The 18,162-nt window shown below is 39.9% G+C and overlaps 1 protein-coding gene across 1 annotated transcript in view; it reads left to right on the top strand.

Moving 5' to 3' along the window:
- pcxb (pyruvate carboxylase b) overlaps positions 1-18,162 on the top strand; it is a 312,422-nt gene that overhangs the window by 139,974 nt on the left and 154,286 nt on the right. Inside the window, exon 12 of the mRNA XM_078275766.1 lies at positions 12,569-12,751. Coding sequence (XP_078131892.1) covers positions 12,569-12,751 — 183 coding nt within the window. The remainder of the gene's footprint in view (positions 1-12,568; positions 12,752-18,162) is intronic.

Here is an 18,162-nt window from a genome sequence, read left to right as displayed (position 1 = left end):
ATGAGAGGATAGGCAAAGGAGAATATGAACGGAGAGGAAAATTAGAGGATGTTCAGAGAAGGAGTGGAGGCAAGGCAGAATGAATGATAATTGATAGAAAATTCAAAGAACGAGAAAATGAAAAGGAGGAAAAAACGGGGACCAGCAGAGATCCTCTATTGCTCATTAGGGTCATTATACCTCGTCTGGAGAGAGAGCACACACACACACACACACACACACACACACACACACAGAGAGCGTATTGAAAGGAGAAGCCAATTTAGTTGGGTATCAAAAAATGAGCCTTTTGATGAAAGGCAACATGGGACTGAGAAGTGTGTGTGTGTGTCCCTTTATAGTGTCAAAGCAGTTAGTACTTGGTCATAAATATCCTTTTGTTATGAAGGACACACATGCAAGCATATTTTGGGCCTTGGCCTGTAATTGCACTGCTGATGGTCCAAGATGCTAAAGGAAATACGGAGGACAGAAGAAAGTAGTAGGAAGGCAGATGATCAACAGGAAGCACTGGAGGAAAAAGCATAGGCATGGATGCATAAATGACATGCATATCTTTACACTATGTACACATTTATAGCAATCTTACTTTAGCTAGTTGATTCTCAACCTTCCCACCAATTGGATAGCTTTACAGTCTTGTGGGTTGAGCCAAACCAATAATATTGCATGAGTAAATCACTGACATCCAACCAGTTTATCTCAGCCTCTCAGGGCAATCTATGTGGATATAATAGGATTCTACAGGACGTGTGCGTGTGCTGCTTCAGTAACATGCCATTTCTTTATAGCTGTAAAATGAGTATGACTTTTGCCAGTTATTTTTACACAATCTATCAGTATCTTTTTTTTGTCCAGGAGTCCAAAACGTAGGTAATATCTGCTTCACAAGGACCCGCAACTCTGTAGAATGCTCGCTTTCTCTTTCAAGTCAGCAGAAATACAGACACTACATTGCTGGAATAGCAGTCTTAATGTTTTACATAACTATAGCATTCTGCAGAGTCCTTGTGAAACAGATCTTTTCTCCGAAGCAGACGTGAGTTTCTATAGGTCATGTTAATTCAGAGTAATTACGATGTCCAGCAGCATAGATACTGGCTGTATAACAGCGTGGATGTACAGTGTGTGAATTCCACATTCCGTTTTGCTGAATATCAGGGTTTTCCTTTCACATACACTACATTCATTTAAAATTGAGTTAATAGTGCCCTTGTTGTCAAAGCATCTGTTTTGCTTATGTGCATGTTTTGAGAAGAGCGTAAAAAGCAAAGGTGAGAGACTTTGTTCTTCTAAGACATCAGCCTGTTAGTCCTTTCCATAGCTGGCTCCTTTTTGTCTACTTCCTGTACTCCTGCATACAAACATTTCCCCTTGTTCTCCTCACACAATAACACATTTCCTTGACCCACGGATTGTTTTTACTTACCATGGAGGCTATAGGATTTCATTTTGCCAGACAAAATGAAATAATTTGTTATTAGGGCCAGCTAATATTGAATGCTAATATGACTACTTGGAACACCATTCCTATTGATGTTATAAATCCCATCTGAAATGAAATAGAAGATCAATTTCCTGAATGAAATTGTGGTGAACACACTGGCTCAAGGGGCTCGCAGCAGCATACCCAGACCAGATTTTAATTTGCCACAGTTACGTGACATAGACATGCAGCATCCTAGTCAGCTGAGACAGCAAGACACCCAGTTTTAAAGGACAAAAGTAATTAAATTCTGGAGATGGACAGATTTCTTTCCAGGGGCTGTCCAAAAAACTGTCACCAAATTCCTTGGGAGTCAACCCACTTACGCATTTAGCCATGGAAGGAAAAAGTAGGAAAATGCTTCTGAGACAGTAATGACCAAGTTGTGAAGTTTGCAACAGTTTCTGTGTCATATGTTATTGAAAGTGGGATTTTATTAGTTTGTTGTTGGGTTCCTGCTACATTGGGGCACTTTTACATCCCCCAACAATCATAGTATAGACCAGGGGTCTTTAACGTTTTCTAGGCCAAGGGCCCCCTTAGCTGAAAGAGAGACAGAGCAGGGCCCCTCTACTACATCATATAAATTGATTGAGTTGCATATTAAACTGGGCTGGATGAATGGATGAAACTGTATGGATGGATATTCATATATTATTTATACATCATGCTTTTAATGATAAAAAATACATGTGGAGGACACGGTGAAGGTGGAGCTTAACTGTACTTGTAGAATCTACACTAGATAAGGTAGCCACTATGGTAGTCATCTACATTATGTAGATGACTACAATAGTGGCTACCTTGTAGTCACCTACATTATGTAGACGACTACCATAGTGGCTACCTTGTAAGTAGTAAGCCATCATTAATGTTGTGTAAATTAAATGTTTATTCACGAATAGGCAGATTTATCTTTGCTAATATGTTTGATTCATGTTAATGTATATTTTTTCACATATTTAAAAAAACTAAAATTTAAATATTACATGTCACTTTTTTTATCAAACAATAATCTGACGGCCCCCCTGCAGTAACTCTGAGGGACCTCCTAAGCAAAGGCGTAACTTCGACATTTGGGGAGTTGATATCGTGTATTTAAAAAAAGCAACAAAAACATTGGAAAAAAGGGTGACAAATGTTGGAAAAAGCGCCAAAAACTTCGGAAAAAATCCCTCAAAATAAGTGACAAAAACTCAACAAAAATGTTGAAAAATAGCGGTAAAAATGTCAGAAAAAGTGACAAACATTGAAAACGCAACATAAAACTTCAAAAGGAACAAACTTTGAGGGGGTTGTAAAAAAAAAAAAACGTTCTTATGTGAGTGTGACCTGTGATTCATCCACACAGCTCAACTTCAAACATTAACATGGCACTTATATTCTCTTCTCTCCCCATCTCTGTGTGTTATTCTGTCTCTTTCCGTTTAATACTCTCTCTTTACCTCTCCGTGCCTCTGCCTCTCTGTCTGCTCCTCTGCCTCTCTAATTGGTACACTATCAGTTGGAGCTCACATATCGCTGTCACTTCCTGTCTTTGTGCTTCATACAGGCAGTGCATGTTGCCTCGCTGTTTTCTCTCCATACATTAGCTTCAAGTGTGTGTCGGCGTTCTCTTTCGACTCCATACATAAGGAAAAGCTGACATCGAAAAGGGGAAGGGGGAGATAATGAGGCTTGATGAAAGAGTCTGTAAAGTAGGCATACAGAGCAAAGTAGGTAAGAGAAATGAACCCTAATATGAAATGGCTCGGAGAGTGTTTGTGGAGATTTTTCACTGTTATTACAAAAGCAAACTGACTGTGAAATCCGGTCTTGGGTCCACTTAAGGAGCCAGAGGATGTGGGCCAATAACATGTTACAGCTCCTAAATGGGTTCAGAAAGTAACAAGGAGTTGAGTTTGGCGAGGCAGTGAGTCGTTTATCATCTAAACATTCGCTGATTGGTCCAGTACAAATCTGACCGGGGCTGAATCGATTTTCAATTGGATGTTTCCAGACCTAAATCTTGCTGTAAAAACTGAACTTGAGAGTCGTATTCTTGCTTCCTGAGATAAATGAGAACGAGCACTGTATCTTGTCACAGAATATGAAATGTGATATGAATGTGGAGACATTCTGGCTTAGGACTCCAAAGTGAAGCAAAATAATGTAAGTCAACCAAAGAATGTCAGAATGTATAACGCAGCCCAAGATCTGTGTTTCCAGTCGATGCCTTAGAACAGTGGTTCCCAACCTTTTTTCCTTGGCGCCCCCCCTACTTATGTCTAAGAAAAGCTGAGCATGTCTGCTGGATGTGTAAATAGACAATTGTTTTTTGACACTTTAGCCATAACGGCTTGATATGTCGGTGTTTTTCCCGCCTGTGGCCAAATAAATCAATGAATGTACTTTAAAAGACACTTTAAATACTGTGTGCAGCTTGTTCTGTGGACTCATCTCATAGTTGGTAGAAATTAAAGGAAGTAATGAGCGATGTTCAAGGAGTTTCATGGGTTGAGCCCTTTGGATAAATGCAGTGAATTGAAATGTTTCTTTTATGGCTAAAGCGAGCGATTTCTCTTGTTCATAAATAATTCATGGGGAGTGGGATATTTATCTCCATGATACATGGCAAGGCACTGACAAATCCACTGACAAATGCACACACATTTCACATATTTAGTTATCCCCATATTATTAGTCAAGCCACTAATAGCAACATGTCTAAAATGTGTGGACATCAGAATAACACCCTACATCTTTCTTAAAATAAACATTTAAATACACTTCCAGTTTGTTTGTTTTTTGTACAATTGTTCTTTTGCCTATAGACCAACATACTGTACCAGCATTGTCAAGTGAAACTGTGTACCTCCACTTTTCATGCTGTTGGCATTTTTCTTTTTGTTTCAATTTTTCACTTTCTACCACGCGCTCAGGAAGTTTGATGACTTGGGCCTCTGAAACCCATACCGAAGCCATTTTGACGTTTTTGAAAATACATGAGCATCAGTGGGGAAATCAACTTGGTTATCTGAATTCCTGAAAACAAAAGTGTTTTTAGAAATCTGAGATATGCAGTATATATATACGGGCAGGGAGTATTTGCAATGTGCCCATGGCAGACCAACACTCTTTCATACAATGTCAGAGAAATACACCCCTGACCTTCTGAGAGATATACTTGAAGCACTGAGAAATGGAAGGAGGCTGTAGCGATATGCGACAGCAAGATGGTGACGGATAAATAAGAAGCAGGAAGACCGACTTACAATAGACTTGAACAACATGTAGAGTGAAAGGTCTGAACCACAGTAAAAAGTCACCACTGGTACCTTGTTGTCTTATGGAAAATAATGAATACCTATTGTAATTAATTATTACAAGTGAGCTGGTAATGAAATAGTAATGAAATCCTGACATGAGCTTGAGAGAAAGGAAGGTATAGAAGACAATGACATGGAGAGTGAGAGAGAAGAAAGTGGGGTTCCAGTGTTAGACAGCACCCTGGGCTGAAAGAAGCTGACACCTTGACTTAAATTATTAATATGGTACTTGGCTTTTCATTCAATTCAGCGTGTACAGTATTGCACTCTCGGTCTCTCTCTCCCCCCTTCCATCTGGCTACAAGATCTTAAGTGGCACTGCTCGTGTTTGAGTCCTTGTTGAGCGTTGATAAAAGCCTCTTTTCGTCTCTGTGTTGTTGTGGCACCATTCATCTCCTATATCCATATGCCCTGAGGCCAAAATAAACTTGTACTTAAAAAGGCACAGAAGCACGGCATAAAAGCACATTATCCCTCATTGGCACATAGTAGACAAACCCAATTATGGAAATGCTTTCACACATACTTAATTAGCAAAAAGTGAGCAAAAAATATTTTTGTTTATTGGATTTAATTGTTGGAAATTGTCTCACATGGTTCATCAAGGGAGATGCAGTTTAACTATAAACCTTAAGGCCATGTAGGACAAACTGAAAGCCCTCTGGAATCACATTTTCAGTGCCATTTTTGTATTTACTTTTAGTTTCCCTGCAAAACAACCTCCATCTGAGTGGTTATAATAACCAAGGCTCCACTGGGCTAGTTTTGTGGATGCCTGTTCAACTACATATCCCGTATTATATATGTTTGTGCAGTAAAGTGTAACCGCAAACATCTGTCTTGCTGCGTGTTTGATTAGTCTCCTGACACGAGCAGGGCAGGATTGTTTACAGTCAGGAATTCGATTTAGAATAATATTGGCCCATATTTAGGGGGCAAATGTTTTCTGTGTGGACGTTATGCACGTGTAGTTAGGTCTGCCTGCCTCATTGCTGTCCAATGCATTTTATAGCATGTATATTCATGCAAATGCATTCACTATATTGTTTCTTTGTCTGGATCCAGTTAACTGAGACTCTGCAATCTTTCCTCAGTGTTATAGAAGGTTGTGGGAGTATTTAGAGATGCTCCTGTCAGGCCTTTTATGCCCAATACTTGAGTTAGCTTGTGATGCAACTGACACTAAAGTGCAATATCATCCAATCACATCTGTTTTACACACACAATTCCAGTAGGCAAAACATTACAAACAAGCCTCTGATTTATCACTATCAATGATTTAATGTTGTTGTGATCATCTGATCCAAGAGCACTGATTTACTGTCTACAGTATTAACTACTTAAACTGAGAGATTACACATTAGAGACCCTGCAAAAGTCCACTACTTACCTTTTATGACATTTAAAACGTGATTTATTACATCTTACTTATTGCATTTTGTTGGACATTTTACCTTTTTTTAAATTCTTGCTCCATCTTAAATTATTCTGTTGCAGCTTGAACAATCAGATGAGAAAACACATTTTAGTCTCCAGTTGCGCGGGAACGTATTTTGACCAGCGGGGGCTGCCTTATGTGACCAGTGCTTAGGGCCATGGTGACCAGACGTCCCCGTTTTTGGTGGCCAGCATTAATAACACGTAGCATTGCTATTTTGAGTAAAGTGTCAGAAAAAACCTGGGTAACAGAGTTACCTATGTGAGTAGTCTATGTGATCGCCCCACACACAAACATACGTGAGAACACTTCACTGTCCCGTCTTTAGTACTGTATCCAATATTAGGGCTACATAACAAAAAAATAGTTAGGCTAGTACCCAATTTTACCAGTATGTCTGCACATCAGTTTATTGCAGCACAACGACCGTTACAGTGGTCAAATTACATTAAACTGGAATCGTCTCCCTGTTTTCTTTAATAGTAAAGAACATCGGATAGGCCTATTTTAATGATATTGGGCGCTAAACTCAAATTTCCCCCGGTTTTCATTTGAGAAATGGTCCCCTTATTATATAGGCTACTGTACGTGCATGCGCTTAAACCCTCTGAGACCGAGCTTGTCATATACGATAACAAAATGCACATGTTTATTGATGATTTAATAACATCGGTAAACGCTGGCTCCTTACCGTCTTCTTCCTCTGAAAGCTAACGGCTGTGGCTTTCCAATGCTGTCCTGTCCCCGGGGAGATTGTAGCCCGTACAAAATGTTTTCTATCCAGTCTGGAACTTCTGCTTCTTTTTGGGGACTTGGGTACAATAAATCCATAAATAAATCCAAAAGTCTTGTTGTCCATATTTTATCCATTATCGACCATCCATTAACATTGTCGTTAGCTTTGTTGTTAAAAACAAACAAACGTATTACCATTCCCATGAGTCTAACCAATTCAGAGGTTTGATTACGTCTGTGTAAGGTGGGTCAGTGCGTATACTTTACTTCCCATCAAATACAGTCAGAAAACAAATAGGTGACTGACCCAAATGCTCTCTGGCTCATTGTAGACAGGAACTGCTTTGTTTATAAGTTTAAGGTTATTACAAAGTGAAAGCTGCAGGGGCTGCTGCACTGCCACCACCAGGGGGGGGATGCAGCCCCTAAACCCCCCCACTTCCAGCGCTGTTGTTAGTCTCACACCTGGTGAAAATGCCAACCAGAAAACAACAACATAGCAATTGCTGTTGTCTGTCACTAAGCATCTGGCCTTGCCCAAGGAACACAGCTGAATAATTATGCGCTCACAAAAGTACCTGAAAAGTGATATCGATACCAATAGAGTACTTTATTTTAAATCCTTTTTTTTTTTTTAATACTGCTTCATATGATACCCCTCGTGAGGAAGCATCTCGGCACAGTTTTGGAAGCATCTCGGCACGCTAAACTGCAAACTGAAATACACATGCTCGATTTCACCACACCACAGGCTGTATGAGTTGTAGCTGCTGCAGTTGTGGACGAATCACACGTCACATTAAATCGGTGGATCCTTGTGGTGATTCGCTGCAAGCAAAACCATACAAATAGTCATTTCTTTGACTGGAGAAGTTTCAATACTACTTGGTACTGGGTCATTTTAGTACTTATACCCAGCCCTAATGAGTAGTGCACGAATCAACTGTTCAAAATCTGACACGTTTGCTTTCAAACGCCTGTTTTTGACTATTATATACACAACTGACGTCTAAAGTACAGTCACCCTGTTGGGCTTTAAAGAAACAATCTCAAGAACACCAATCAGGTTTGTTTTAGTTAATTTTGGCCAATACAGATTGGCACCCAATCAGTCAACCCATGCCTAGTTGGCGTGGACAGCTCACGGATGTCAAACTGTATAAAACACCGTTGGGTGGCGCTAATGATTTTTGAAGCTTTACTGCAACAACAAAAGCCAGGATGTCAGGGAACAGAAGTGCCTTTGAGCTACTCACTGATCCTTTAGCTTCCCCTTTTATCATTTCAAGTTGTTGTGGATAAAAGTGTTAGCCAAATGCCTAAACTGTGTGATTATCCAGCGGGATGTTGCTGAAAATAGCCTTGATGCTGAGTCAACTTGTGTGGATGCATAGACTTAATGAGTCAAAGAGCAGCATCAGTTTTCATACAGTACTAAAGACGGGACAGTGAAGTGTTCTCTCTCTCACACACACACACACACACACACACACACACACACACACACACACACAGTTGTATTACATACAACAATGTGTAAAGAAACCCCGGGCAGCCGCTGAGAACCACTCAGCCACTTAAACATAGCAGTCAACGCTAACAGCGGCATTGGTCTTGTGTATATGCTGGCCCTGCAGTGTGAATGGAGACAGAGAAAAACGGTTTGTTCACAGTTAGAAAAAATGTTATGATTTAGAGAGGGAAAGTAATAAATAGTGTAGATTTTCCCAGGGGCATTTGCACAGAGGGGGGTTGGCAACTGCCTCAAGACTACTATGGAGTCAAAATGCCCCAGAGTTGGCAAAATATGGCTCAAGAGCAATGTTGGATTGTTTTTTAAGTTTACAAAACACCTTAGTGGGCAACGAAGAAAATCCAGAAAGGAGAAACTGAGTGATTATATATAAATGTTCCACTTATTTCTTATTCTTGTTATAACTTTCAGTTTTTCTCTTGTCATATTTATTTGGAGCCCTCATTTACAAAATGTACCATTTTAGTGTTGAAGTTTGATGGAACGGTTTTTGTAAATCTCAATTGATCTGTCTGGTTGAAGTCATCATTTTCGCAATGGTAATTTCGCAGAAAGTGGTGGGAAAATTCCATCTTGTAGACATTGGGGTTGCATCCAAGAATGCCAGAGAAGAAGTCTATTTTGAACAATTGTCCTGCTTAAAATGTAGTGAATATTTAATAGAAAATGATTCTGTCCTAAAAACATTTAAGCAATGCAAGTCACGCTTGCTAAATAATAAGACGCAACGGCACAACAGCAATCTTTTTTTAATTGTATTAATGTTCTTCAAATATACCATACCTAGACTTTGAATTCAAAACAAATGTATTCTATGCAGAGCAGTTGCAGAGTTATTCATACGCACATCAGAAAGTGCTAGAGTGGAACATTGAGATCTATTTCAGTGACACTTGAAGTGCTAAAGGTCAGCCTCGAGCCTTTAAAATCAAAGGGGAGTGCCGGGCTTTATGAAAATCACAACCTGGAAACAGGGGCTTTGAGCCTTGAAACGGCATATTGCACAGGTGTAGAGGCAGTGTGCGTAGGCAGTAATACCCAGGACAATTTCCTCTGCCTCAGCATCTCATTCATTTTCAGCTTTATGTAGGCAATCACTTTAAACTCAGCCTCCAACTTTCTGAATTAAAATAAAGGTCTGAACTTTTATGTTAAAGAAGATCAAGACTCCTCCTCGGTGAAGGATGTTTTTATGAATAAGACATATTTTAATTATTGAATCCAAATTGAAAACATCTCCACCCAAGGCAGTAATTTACCATTCAGCTTGATGTTAAGGTGATGTGTATATTGTAACAGAAATCTGAAGCTTCCCTGCTGTACATGGGGGGGTGTGTGTGTGGGGGGGTGTGTGTGGGTGGGTGTGCTAAGGGTGGGGGTGGGGGGATCGATACAGCATAGCATTGTGATATTTTCCGTGGCAATACTGTATGGATACACAGACGCCAAGTATTAATCTATTATTATGTGTGTGTTGGTCAGCCTGTCTGCTTGACAAAATTGCAGTGAGGTGAGCAAACAGAGAAATGTATCTTTTTAGATAAAACAGATGTTGACAAAGTTTCCTTTTGGGGACATAATTTGAAATTGAGAAAAATTTGAAGTTGGAAAAAGGTAATAAATTGTGTGTGTGTGTTTTGCCTGATTCTTGTGTTGATTATGTTATATAAAGGGAAATGTTATGTATTATGGGTGTTCCATTCACTTTGGCTGCTATACCGTGAGCCATTTGTCATCATATATTGTAGCACATTTGCCAACATGCTTTATGGAGGGAATTATACAGTATTTTAATAATTTCGAGTCATTGGAAATGAACAGAAATGCATTGAAGAAAAAAATATCGCGCTAGATAAAATGAGAAGTTTTAAAGCGCAAAACGATAATGAAACAATATTGTTTGGTCATAAATGTTGGCAGCTCTGCTTATCTAAATTGTCTAAAACTATTACCAGCACATCATTCGTGTGGCACAACATTGTTATAATTTCTACTCCTCTTTCTCCTCCAGCCCTGGAGCGGCTCCATATGTTGTAGTGTTGGACCGTCCTCTCTCGCCTCTTCACATCTCCTCTCCTCCCTCTCTGCTCTCTTGCCGTTTTGTGGTTTGGAACAGTCCAGCCTTTCTAACTCATCTCGCGCTTGATTTCTCCCCTCTCATCTCCTCATTTTATTCTTCCCTTATGTCTGCCATCGCATTCCAAGTACAAGCTTCGAACCGAGATGCTTTGCATTCCTGTGGCGTCCACGTTACAATCCAGTAACAAGCCATTAACAAACTCTGTGAATAGTGTTGAGATATTATAAAAAGTAAGGAATGGAAATCCTGCACCACTGCACTGAAATATTAAACTGACAATATCAAAAAAAGGGGGGGGGGGGGAGAAAAAGATTCTGAATGTTGCACGTTTGGTAAGGATGCAAAGTCAACAATTTATTTGAGGCATTATTTACGGTTTCTGCTGTTTCCACCTCTCTCTTTGACAGTTTAAAGTAGTGGGTGATAGGAAAGATTGAGAACCATGTAACAAATGTCCAGGGCTGGATTCCAACCTTGACACATTTAGTCCCTTTTGGTGTGTGACTGGTCTTCCTCTCTTTTGAGCTCTGACGCGATGGGTGCGTGCACTGGACAGTTGATCTTATACCCTCCAGTTCGCTCAGACAGTGGGTTGCTATTACTTACTAAACTGATTACTGAGGATCACAGAGGTAGTGCAGTTGCACATAATATACACACATATTAGTACTTCCTCCAAAAAGTATTAGAAAAATGTAAAAACAAAAGATTACTGGGCCGTGTAGGGTGAGACAATAATAGCCCTAATGAAGACACTAAATCTTAAATTGACAAATTGTGTACTAGTGTTTTTCTTGCCAACTGCAGCATAATCCACCTTAATAAAATCCACAGGAATACTGTATATATTCTTGATATATTTTCTAACTCTGCTCTGCCTCCAAATTGTGTTCACTCGGTGTGAATGAGCAATTATTCATTGCAAACTGCAGACTTTCTCTTCAGAATATTTTGAATGTCGATTTGTTTTTTGCATTTCATATGTAAAATCAATCTTACATTGGCAACACATCAAATCAATAATAACCCAGTTAAATAAATGTTTCTGTTATAGTGTATGAAGTAGAGGTCGATCGATGTGGGTTTTCTCTGGCCGATGCCGATCTTTAGAAATCGGGGTCAGCCGATTTATTTTGGCCGATATGTGCTTGTTTTTAAACCTCTATTTGAAAGATAACATGTAACACTAATATACACAGAACAAAAACATTTATTGAAAACTTCAACTAATCTACACTTGTATACTTCAATTCAAAATGTATAATGTAAAAACATACTGTATATTGTATAAATGTATGAAAAATATATTAAATAAATGAAACGGGTAAGAAGAAAATAAACTGTCAAATAAACTTCAATGAAAAAATGAAGTAAAAACTTCTGAGAATACAAATCTGCAAGCTTCACAGAAAGTGACATGTTATTATTAATCTCAACACTATTTCCTCCTAACTGCTGTTGAATAACATCAGACCAGGGCTCTCTAAAGTCGATTCTTGTTCACCTTGTTTGTTAGATCATTGTTCATTTGTGTATTATCTGTGTTTTGGGGATCCTACTGTTACATGTCTTGTTGCACTCATTAGGATCTGATCTGAGCAGATTTCTGTCATTCAAACAACTCTTAGTTGTAATTTAAAACTCGTCCAGCCAATTTAATAAAATGAAGGGTTTTATTCGTGCTTGAGTCCATAGATGCAGTTAATGGATACAGGCACGGAGAACTGAAGGCTCTGGTAGAAACGATTAGCTCCGTTAGCTGGAGGCAGTTGGTCTGGGTGCGCTGTAAAAAATGTCGCCTATTCATGTTTTTAATACTAGGCTGCCCGCAGATGCGCCTGCCTATTAATCGGCTTGATATACTGGGATATTGGCCGATGCCGATTTATGTAAAAAAAAAAAAAAAAGCCAAAAACCGGCCGATTAATCGTTCGACCTCTAGTATGAAGTCCTTCACTCTCTGCTCCTCTGTTTTTGTTCCTGCCAGGTCTTCCGAAGCGGTGAAGGCATGGGCATCCGCCTAGACAGTGCCTCGGCCTTCCAGGGTGCGGTCATTTCGCCCCACTACGACTCCCTGTTGGTAAAAGTCATCGCCAGTGGAAAGGACCTGCAGACGGCAGCTTCCAAGATGAGCCGAGCCCTGGCCGAGTTCAGAGTGCGAGGGGTCAAGGTAGGAAATTCAGCCACTGTCATTAAAACATTAAACATTAAATGCAAATAGAAGCTGCTTCTATTTGCATTTAATGTTTTCATTGTTTCCCGTGCGGTGGGAAAAGAATGACCTCGCTGATGGGAGAGGGGGACCACTCTGTAGATAATGTCAAAATGCTGTGTTGTCAAGCTGGGAAATAGGCAGTTGTCATAGCCCCAGGATGTCTGACATGAGGAGAGATACTTTGACATCAGATATGTCAATTTGATGGTTTCTCTGTATTGGTCTGCTGTGGATGGATTCATAAGAGCCCATCTTAAACTGTTCAAGCCAGTCTAGCGTGGTTAATGGTGTGATGCAGCGAAGAGAGGGACAGCTTTCAAAGGTCTCCATGAACTGAATCAGCTGCAGTGTTACTGTGAAGTGGTGCTCCAGCCTTCTTGGACACTTCTTACATCTTTATGCGAGTTAATTACAAGCTCAGTATATTCTTTATTTCTTGGCTTTCAGACTGAAAACATAATCTGTCATTGTTTTATCAGCAGTTGCAAACGGAAGTTGACAGACTCAGCAGCGGCGTCAGAAAACTGTTAATAGACTGAGAAGGTGGTTATTTAAAATGAGCTGCATGGGTTATTCATGTACCAGTCGTATAAGCCAATTATATCACGTCTCTAACACCCTTTGAATTGGGCTTATTTTCAATGTTTTGTTTCTAAAATGGCTCATCAAGTTGATTTATACCATAAGCATTGTACCATTCTACAGAAAGAAATCTGCCCGGAGTAAGCGCTGTACAAAGGTCAGACTTGGATTATTTGGTTTTGTGTGCTTTTACAGTAGTTTTAAAACATCTTGTAAACATGATAATGACGTGGCACACAATGTTAAATCAGCCGTGCTGTTTTTGTCTTTGACATCCTAATTAAAGTTATAGCAAAACACTGTGGAGAAGGAATATTTGCCACTTTAAGTTCTACTTTGGCAGATGGCATTTTATAAAGCTGTGCTAGACGGGAAAGAGAGAGATCCCATATACTGTCCATAATGTGCCAATGAAGTAACGCATGCAGGGAGCTCATAACACGTGCCTTTTTTTGTCCTGCACCTTGACATGAAAGCTAGTTGTCAAGCTACAACTGGAAGTGGGTAGCAAAGATCTTTAAGAATGGATGAGAGATGTCCACAAAAAACTCAACTGTAGATGAGAGAATTATTTCATGTCAAGGTGAAACAAGCATAGTCAATTATCAATGTCATCTAAGCAGTTGAGAGTTACTACTATTTTTCTGTTAAGCTGAAAAGGCAAATAAATCATTCTTATACATCTAACAGTTTTTTAGTGACTAAGTGAATAGACGCATTCCAGTCATTAAGTCTCAGTCTTATTCAAGGCTGAAATGCCATTGATGACTTTTTAAACTGCTTCTTTGTTTGGTGCAAATCACGATTAAAGAGTCATGTCCTACTTCTGTTTTGCTTTAACTAGACTGTAAATGAATGTTAATGTCAATTATGTGACTTCACACCCATAGTACATTAACCGTTTCTTCACTTCTCTGCTTTGACCAGCTATGATACAGCATGTGAAGATAATCGGGGTGTATATGTTTATGATTGATGAATCAAGTAATGGTCGACTTTGTTAACATTTGCTTTGCTGTATTTTGTACCTGTAGTGAGATGGTCCATGAGAATAAAGGGACTGCTGTAGCCAGTGGAACTGGAAATTCTGTAAACTCGGCTCAAAAGATTGATTTTCCCTTCTGATAGTGAGGAAGTGTTTGATCTTAGCCAAGACTTGATGAACTGTCCTTTTGTCCTCGCCGCTGTGGGTTATGTAAACACACAAGGACCTAATGTACCTTTCCTACTGTGGCTACAATTGAACTAGTCTCGCATTGCCAAACCTTCCTCCACAGCGCTGCAGAGGAGGATCTGGCTAGTCCTCCCATGTTATGGGAGAAAAACGTGTTCTGGTTTATTGGCATTTTTTTTAAACCGATCACAATCGTCATGGGTGGTGCCAAGCTCTGCACGAAGCCTCTGCAAAATAGCCTCAGGAAGGAACTTGTTTTGGAGAAACGTGTACTTTAAAATTAGTTTTTGTTTCAGATAGGACAGATAGTCTAGCTAGCTGTCTGGATTTACCCTGCAGAGATCTGAGGAGCAGTTAACCATAGTCCTCACAAATCCACCAGAGTTTAAAATTCCAACACAAAGAAAGCGGAAGGTAACGGACATTGGCGAAAAGACTACAATTGAACTAATTCTGTACAACGACAAAAAATTGTTTCTTAGTGTAAAAACAGAATTGAATTGTGTGCCCCAGACAAGCTACTGTGAGAAACCTTGGTACCACATTGACATTGGATCAGAGTGTGATGCAAAGAACACTGGATAACTGTTACAAGGTCTGGAATTAAACGTGTTTCTCTGACTGAAACAATGGCAGTTCTTTTCAAAGACCTGAAAATTGAGCACACCGGGCTGCTTTTTCTTTTATTCTGACACCATCAAATTTATAGTCTGCCAGTTGCTCGGAGTTGGCTGCTTGGGTTTAATGTCCTGGAGTTAAAAAATTCAAGTACTTGTGTCCATGCCAACAAATTGTCTCGCAGACTCTGACGTTCTCATCAAAGTATGCACAGAGAGGTTTTTTTATCCACTTTGATGTAGACTTTTTTTGCATCCCAGAGTAAGACACAGTCCATCATTTCCCAAGTGTTTTTAAGTTTGAGTTATGGTACTACTACTAACTACAGGATCATCATAATTTATTGTCCTTGCAAGAAATATTTGAGCCTCAGTCTTCCTCGATGGACCAATCACCAGGTGCAGGTTTATAATTGTGCATGGAATCATCCATTGCCAGCGTGGGGGAAAAAAAACAGTACGTATGATGTCACAAATTAGGAACCCGGGTTTGTTGTATTACCAGCTAACTGCACCCACAAGTTTAAGTCTCTCACTGATGAGCTTTCTACAGTGAAAAGAACAGAAACAGATTGGCTTTGGTTCATGGGAACCTGGAATGTGTACTATAGAATATAACTCAGGAATATCTCGCCCACTACTGGATATATTTTGTTATTTGCTGCTCTTAAACACGTTTTACCCAATGTCAATAGTCTGAGATGTAATGTCAGTTTGACTTGGGCACCCTACGTCATTCAGTGACTCAGTCCCACACTGTTATCTGTCCTAGAAGCTAATTAATTTCATTCAGCTGATATCTTGTGTATCAGCATACACAGGCTAAATTGAGTCTTGAGAACCAAGTGTGTTCCATGTCTCTGCCAAGTGTACACTCTCATTTGTGTCAAGAGTGACAAATGAAAATGTGTAGAATAAGAATTGTGGTCCAAAGTTTTCTTGTGTTTGTGGGTGGTGGCCTTGGACAGTGGCTTCTAAAGGTGGCATTCCAACACAGCAATAGCAGCAGTGTTGACAAGATCCAAGGCCTTTTAATTCTTACGTCTGCGCACAGGAATATAACACTGAAGTCTGACATCCTCATAACTAAACGTTTTTTCCCCCCAGTAATCAATCTGAGATAGACTACACAGTTTTCAGCTCATTCTTTGATTTGTTGGCTCCTATAAACACCCTAGTTCCTCAGCACCTTAAGAATAGTATAACCTTTAAATTCCAGTGAACAGCAGAATGCGCCAATCAAAGTTAGAGTTTATTGGTTGACACTTGACATGTTGTTCTCCTCTGTTGTGTTGAATTATGTTTGGCATTTCAGAAAGCTCTGTTTATCTCCTGCTCCCGTGTGCATGTGTGTGCGTGTCAATCAGCATTTCTGTGTATGTGCACACATTTGTGAGTGTGTTTGCGCGAAAGGATGAGCCGTGTGTGTGTGTGTGTGTTAAGCAGTAAAATGTCACGCATCCAGCAGCAAAAAGAGAGAGCAAGGGAGAGTAGAGGGGGAGAGTGATGGACAGGAAAGCGACAGGACATGTTGCAGGAGGGTAAATATAGATGGATCGAGGAGCAGGGGGGAAAACGGCGAAAGGGCAATAAAGATAGTGTAACATAAAACGACAAGCAAGGTAGTCCAGCCCATAGAGGCCAGTTCACCTGTGGCTGTTGTTTGTGTCTGCAATGCACATTGCTGGTTAAATTTAGAAGACTTGTTGATGATTGAATGTCTGTGCTTTTGCACTGTGCGTGTGACTATTCTTTATAGTGAATTACAAAAATACATGTCCTCAACAACATTAAGATCACAACGAAAACCAAATACACTGCTCCTCAGAAAGACTTTTATATTTGCCTACCTCAATGAACCATTTGCTAAACCCTCCTGCTATCAATTAGCATATAGGCAAGGAGAAGCTAATGCTGAAGTAATGTTTATCTGGCTGTAGAAAGAGCCATAGTCGACATTTAAAGAGTGAACAGTGGTGTCTAAATGTTGTTGTGCTTTTTTCCATAATTTTCAAAAAAGTGTAAGACATGAATTGAACAGTGTTTGTGTGCTCTAACAAAAGCTGCAACCGTTGGCATGCCCTGCTAGCTTACTGCCTACAGTAGTAACAGAGGGTTACGCAGCTTTAGCCTCAGACTTCTAGCACAATATCATGTATGTAGCCATCATGTGTGTGTTTAAGACACACGGACAGTTTTTCACTAACTCATGGATTGATAAACTAGCTAGCTGGAGCTGACAAAATCTGCCAGCAACCATTGTCATTTCAGTGGACAATCTGTCCAATCTGTTCCAAGGGGAAAGGTACCAGTTCTTCACACTAAATTGTAAAAGTGCTTCATGTCAATGCAAGTATGGGACCATCTGTCCTGTGCAGATTGCTCATCACACAGGTTGATGGTTTGTCATGTGAAACCAACTAATGACTGAATTACGTATGAGCTCAGGAGCAGGCATACTCCCCTGCTGCAGAACATCAGATGGTTCATGTTGATTCCTGGAACTCTCTGTCTTTCAGAGGGTTAAGCAAAGATAGATAAAGACAAATTAAAGTTCCCCAACAGACAGAGTTGGCAAAAGAGAGAAACGACATCAAAGAAATCAGAAATGAAGATATGGTGGCAGCTTCTATCTAGACACTTTTCCTCATGTCACTACCAGGCTCAATATTCAGTCCAGTTTGGTGGAGAAATCAACAACCTGAGATATTTTGATATGTGGGTTTGTAACTGTGTGTATGTGAGACTCTTCAGAATTTGTTTCTTAAGAAGTCATTTTTGCAACACCGCAGGCTTTGCTTTCGGCATTGTGGTTTCATTTCTGTTTATCTCTTAACCTAATCTGTAAGAGTGAGCATTTGATGCAACCTGAGGTTGTTGGACCTGTGTGTGTGTGAGGATTCCCACATAGGGAGGCTCTTTAAAGAATCTGCCATGTTTCGCTTCGTGATAGCCTGCCAGATCACAGGCTAGTTTTCAACTTAAGATCTCCA

This window comes from Sander vitreus, chromosome 19 (assembly GCF_031162955.1).
Source record: "Sander vitreus isolate 19-12246 chromosome 19, sanVit1, whole genome shotgun sequence".
In the NCBI taxonomy this organism is placed as follows: Eukaryota; Metazoa; Chordata; class Actinopteri; order Perciformes; family Percidae; genus Sander; species Sander vitreus.
This window is presented reverse-complemented; position numbering and strand designations above follow the sequence as displayed.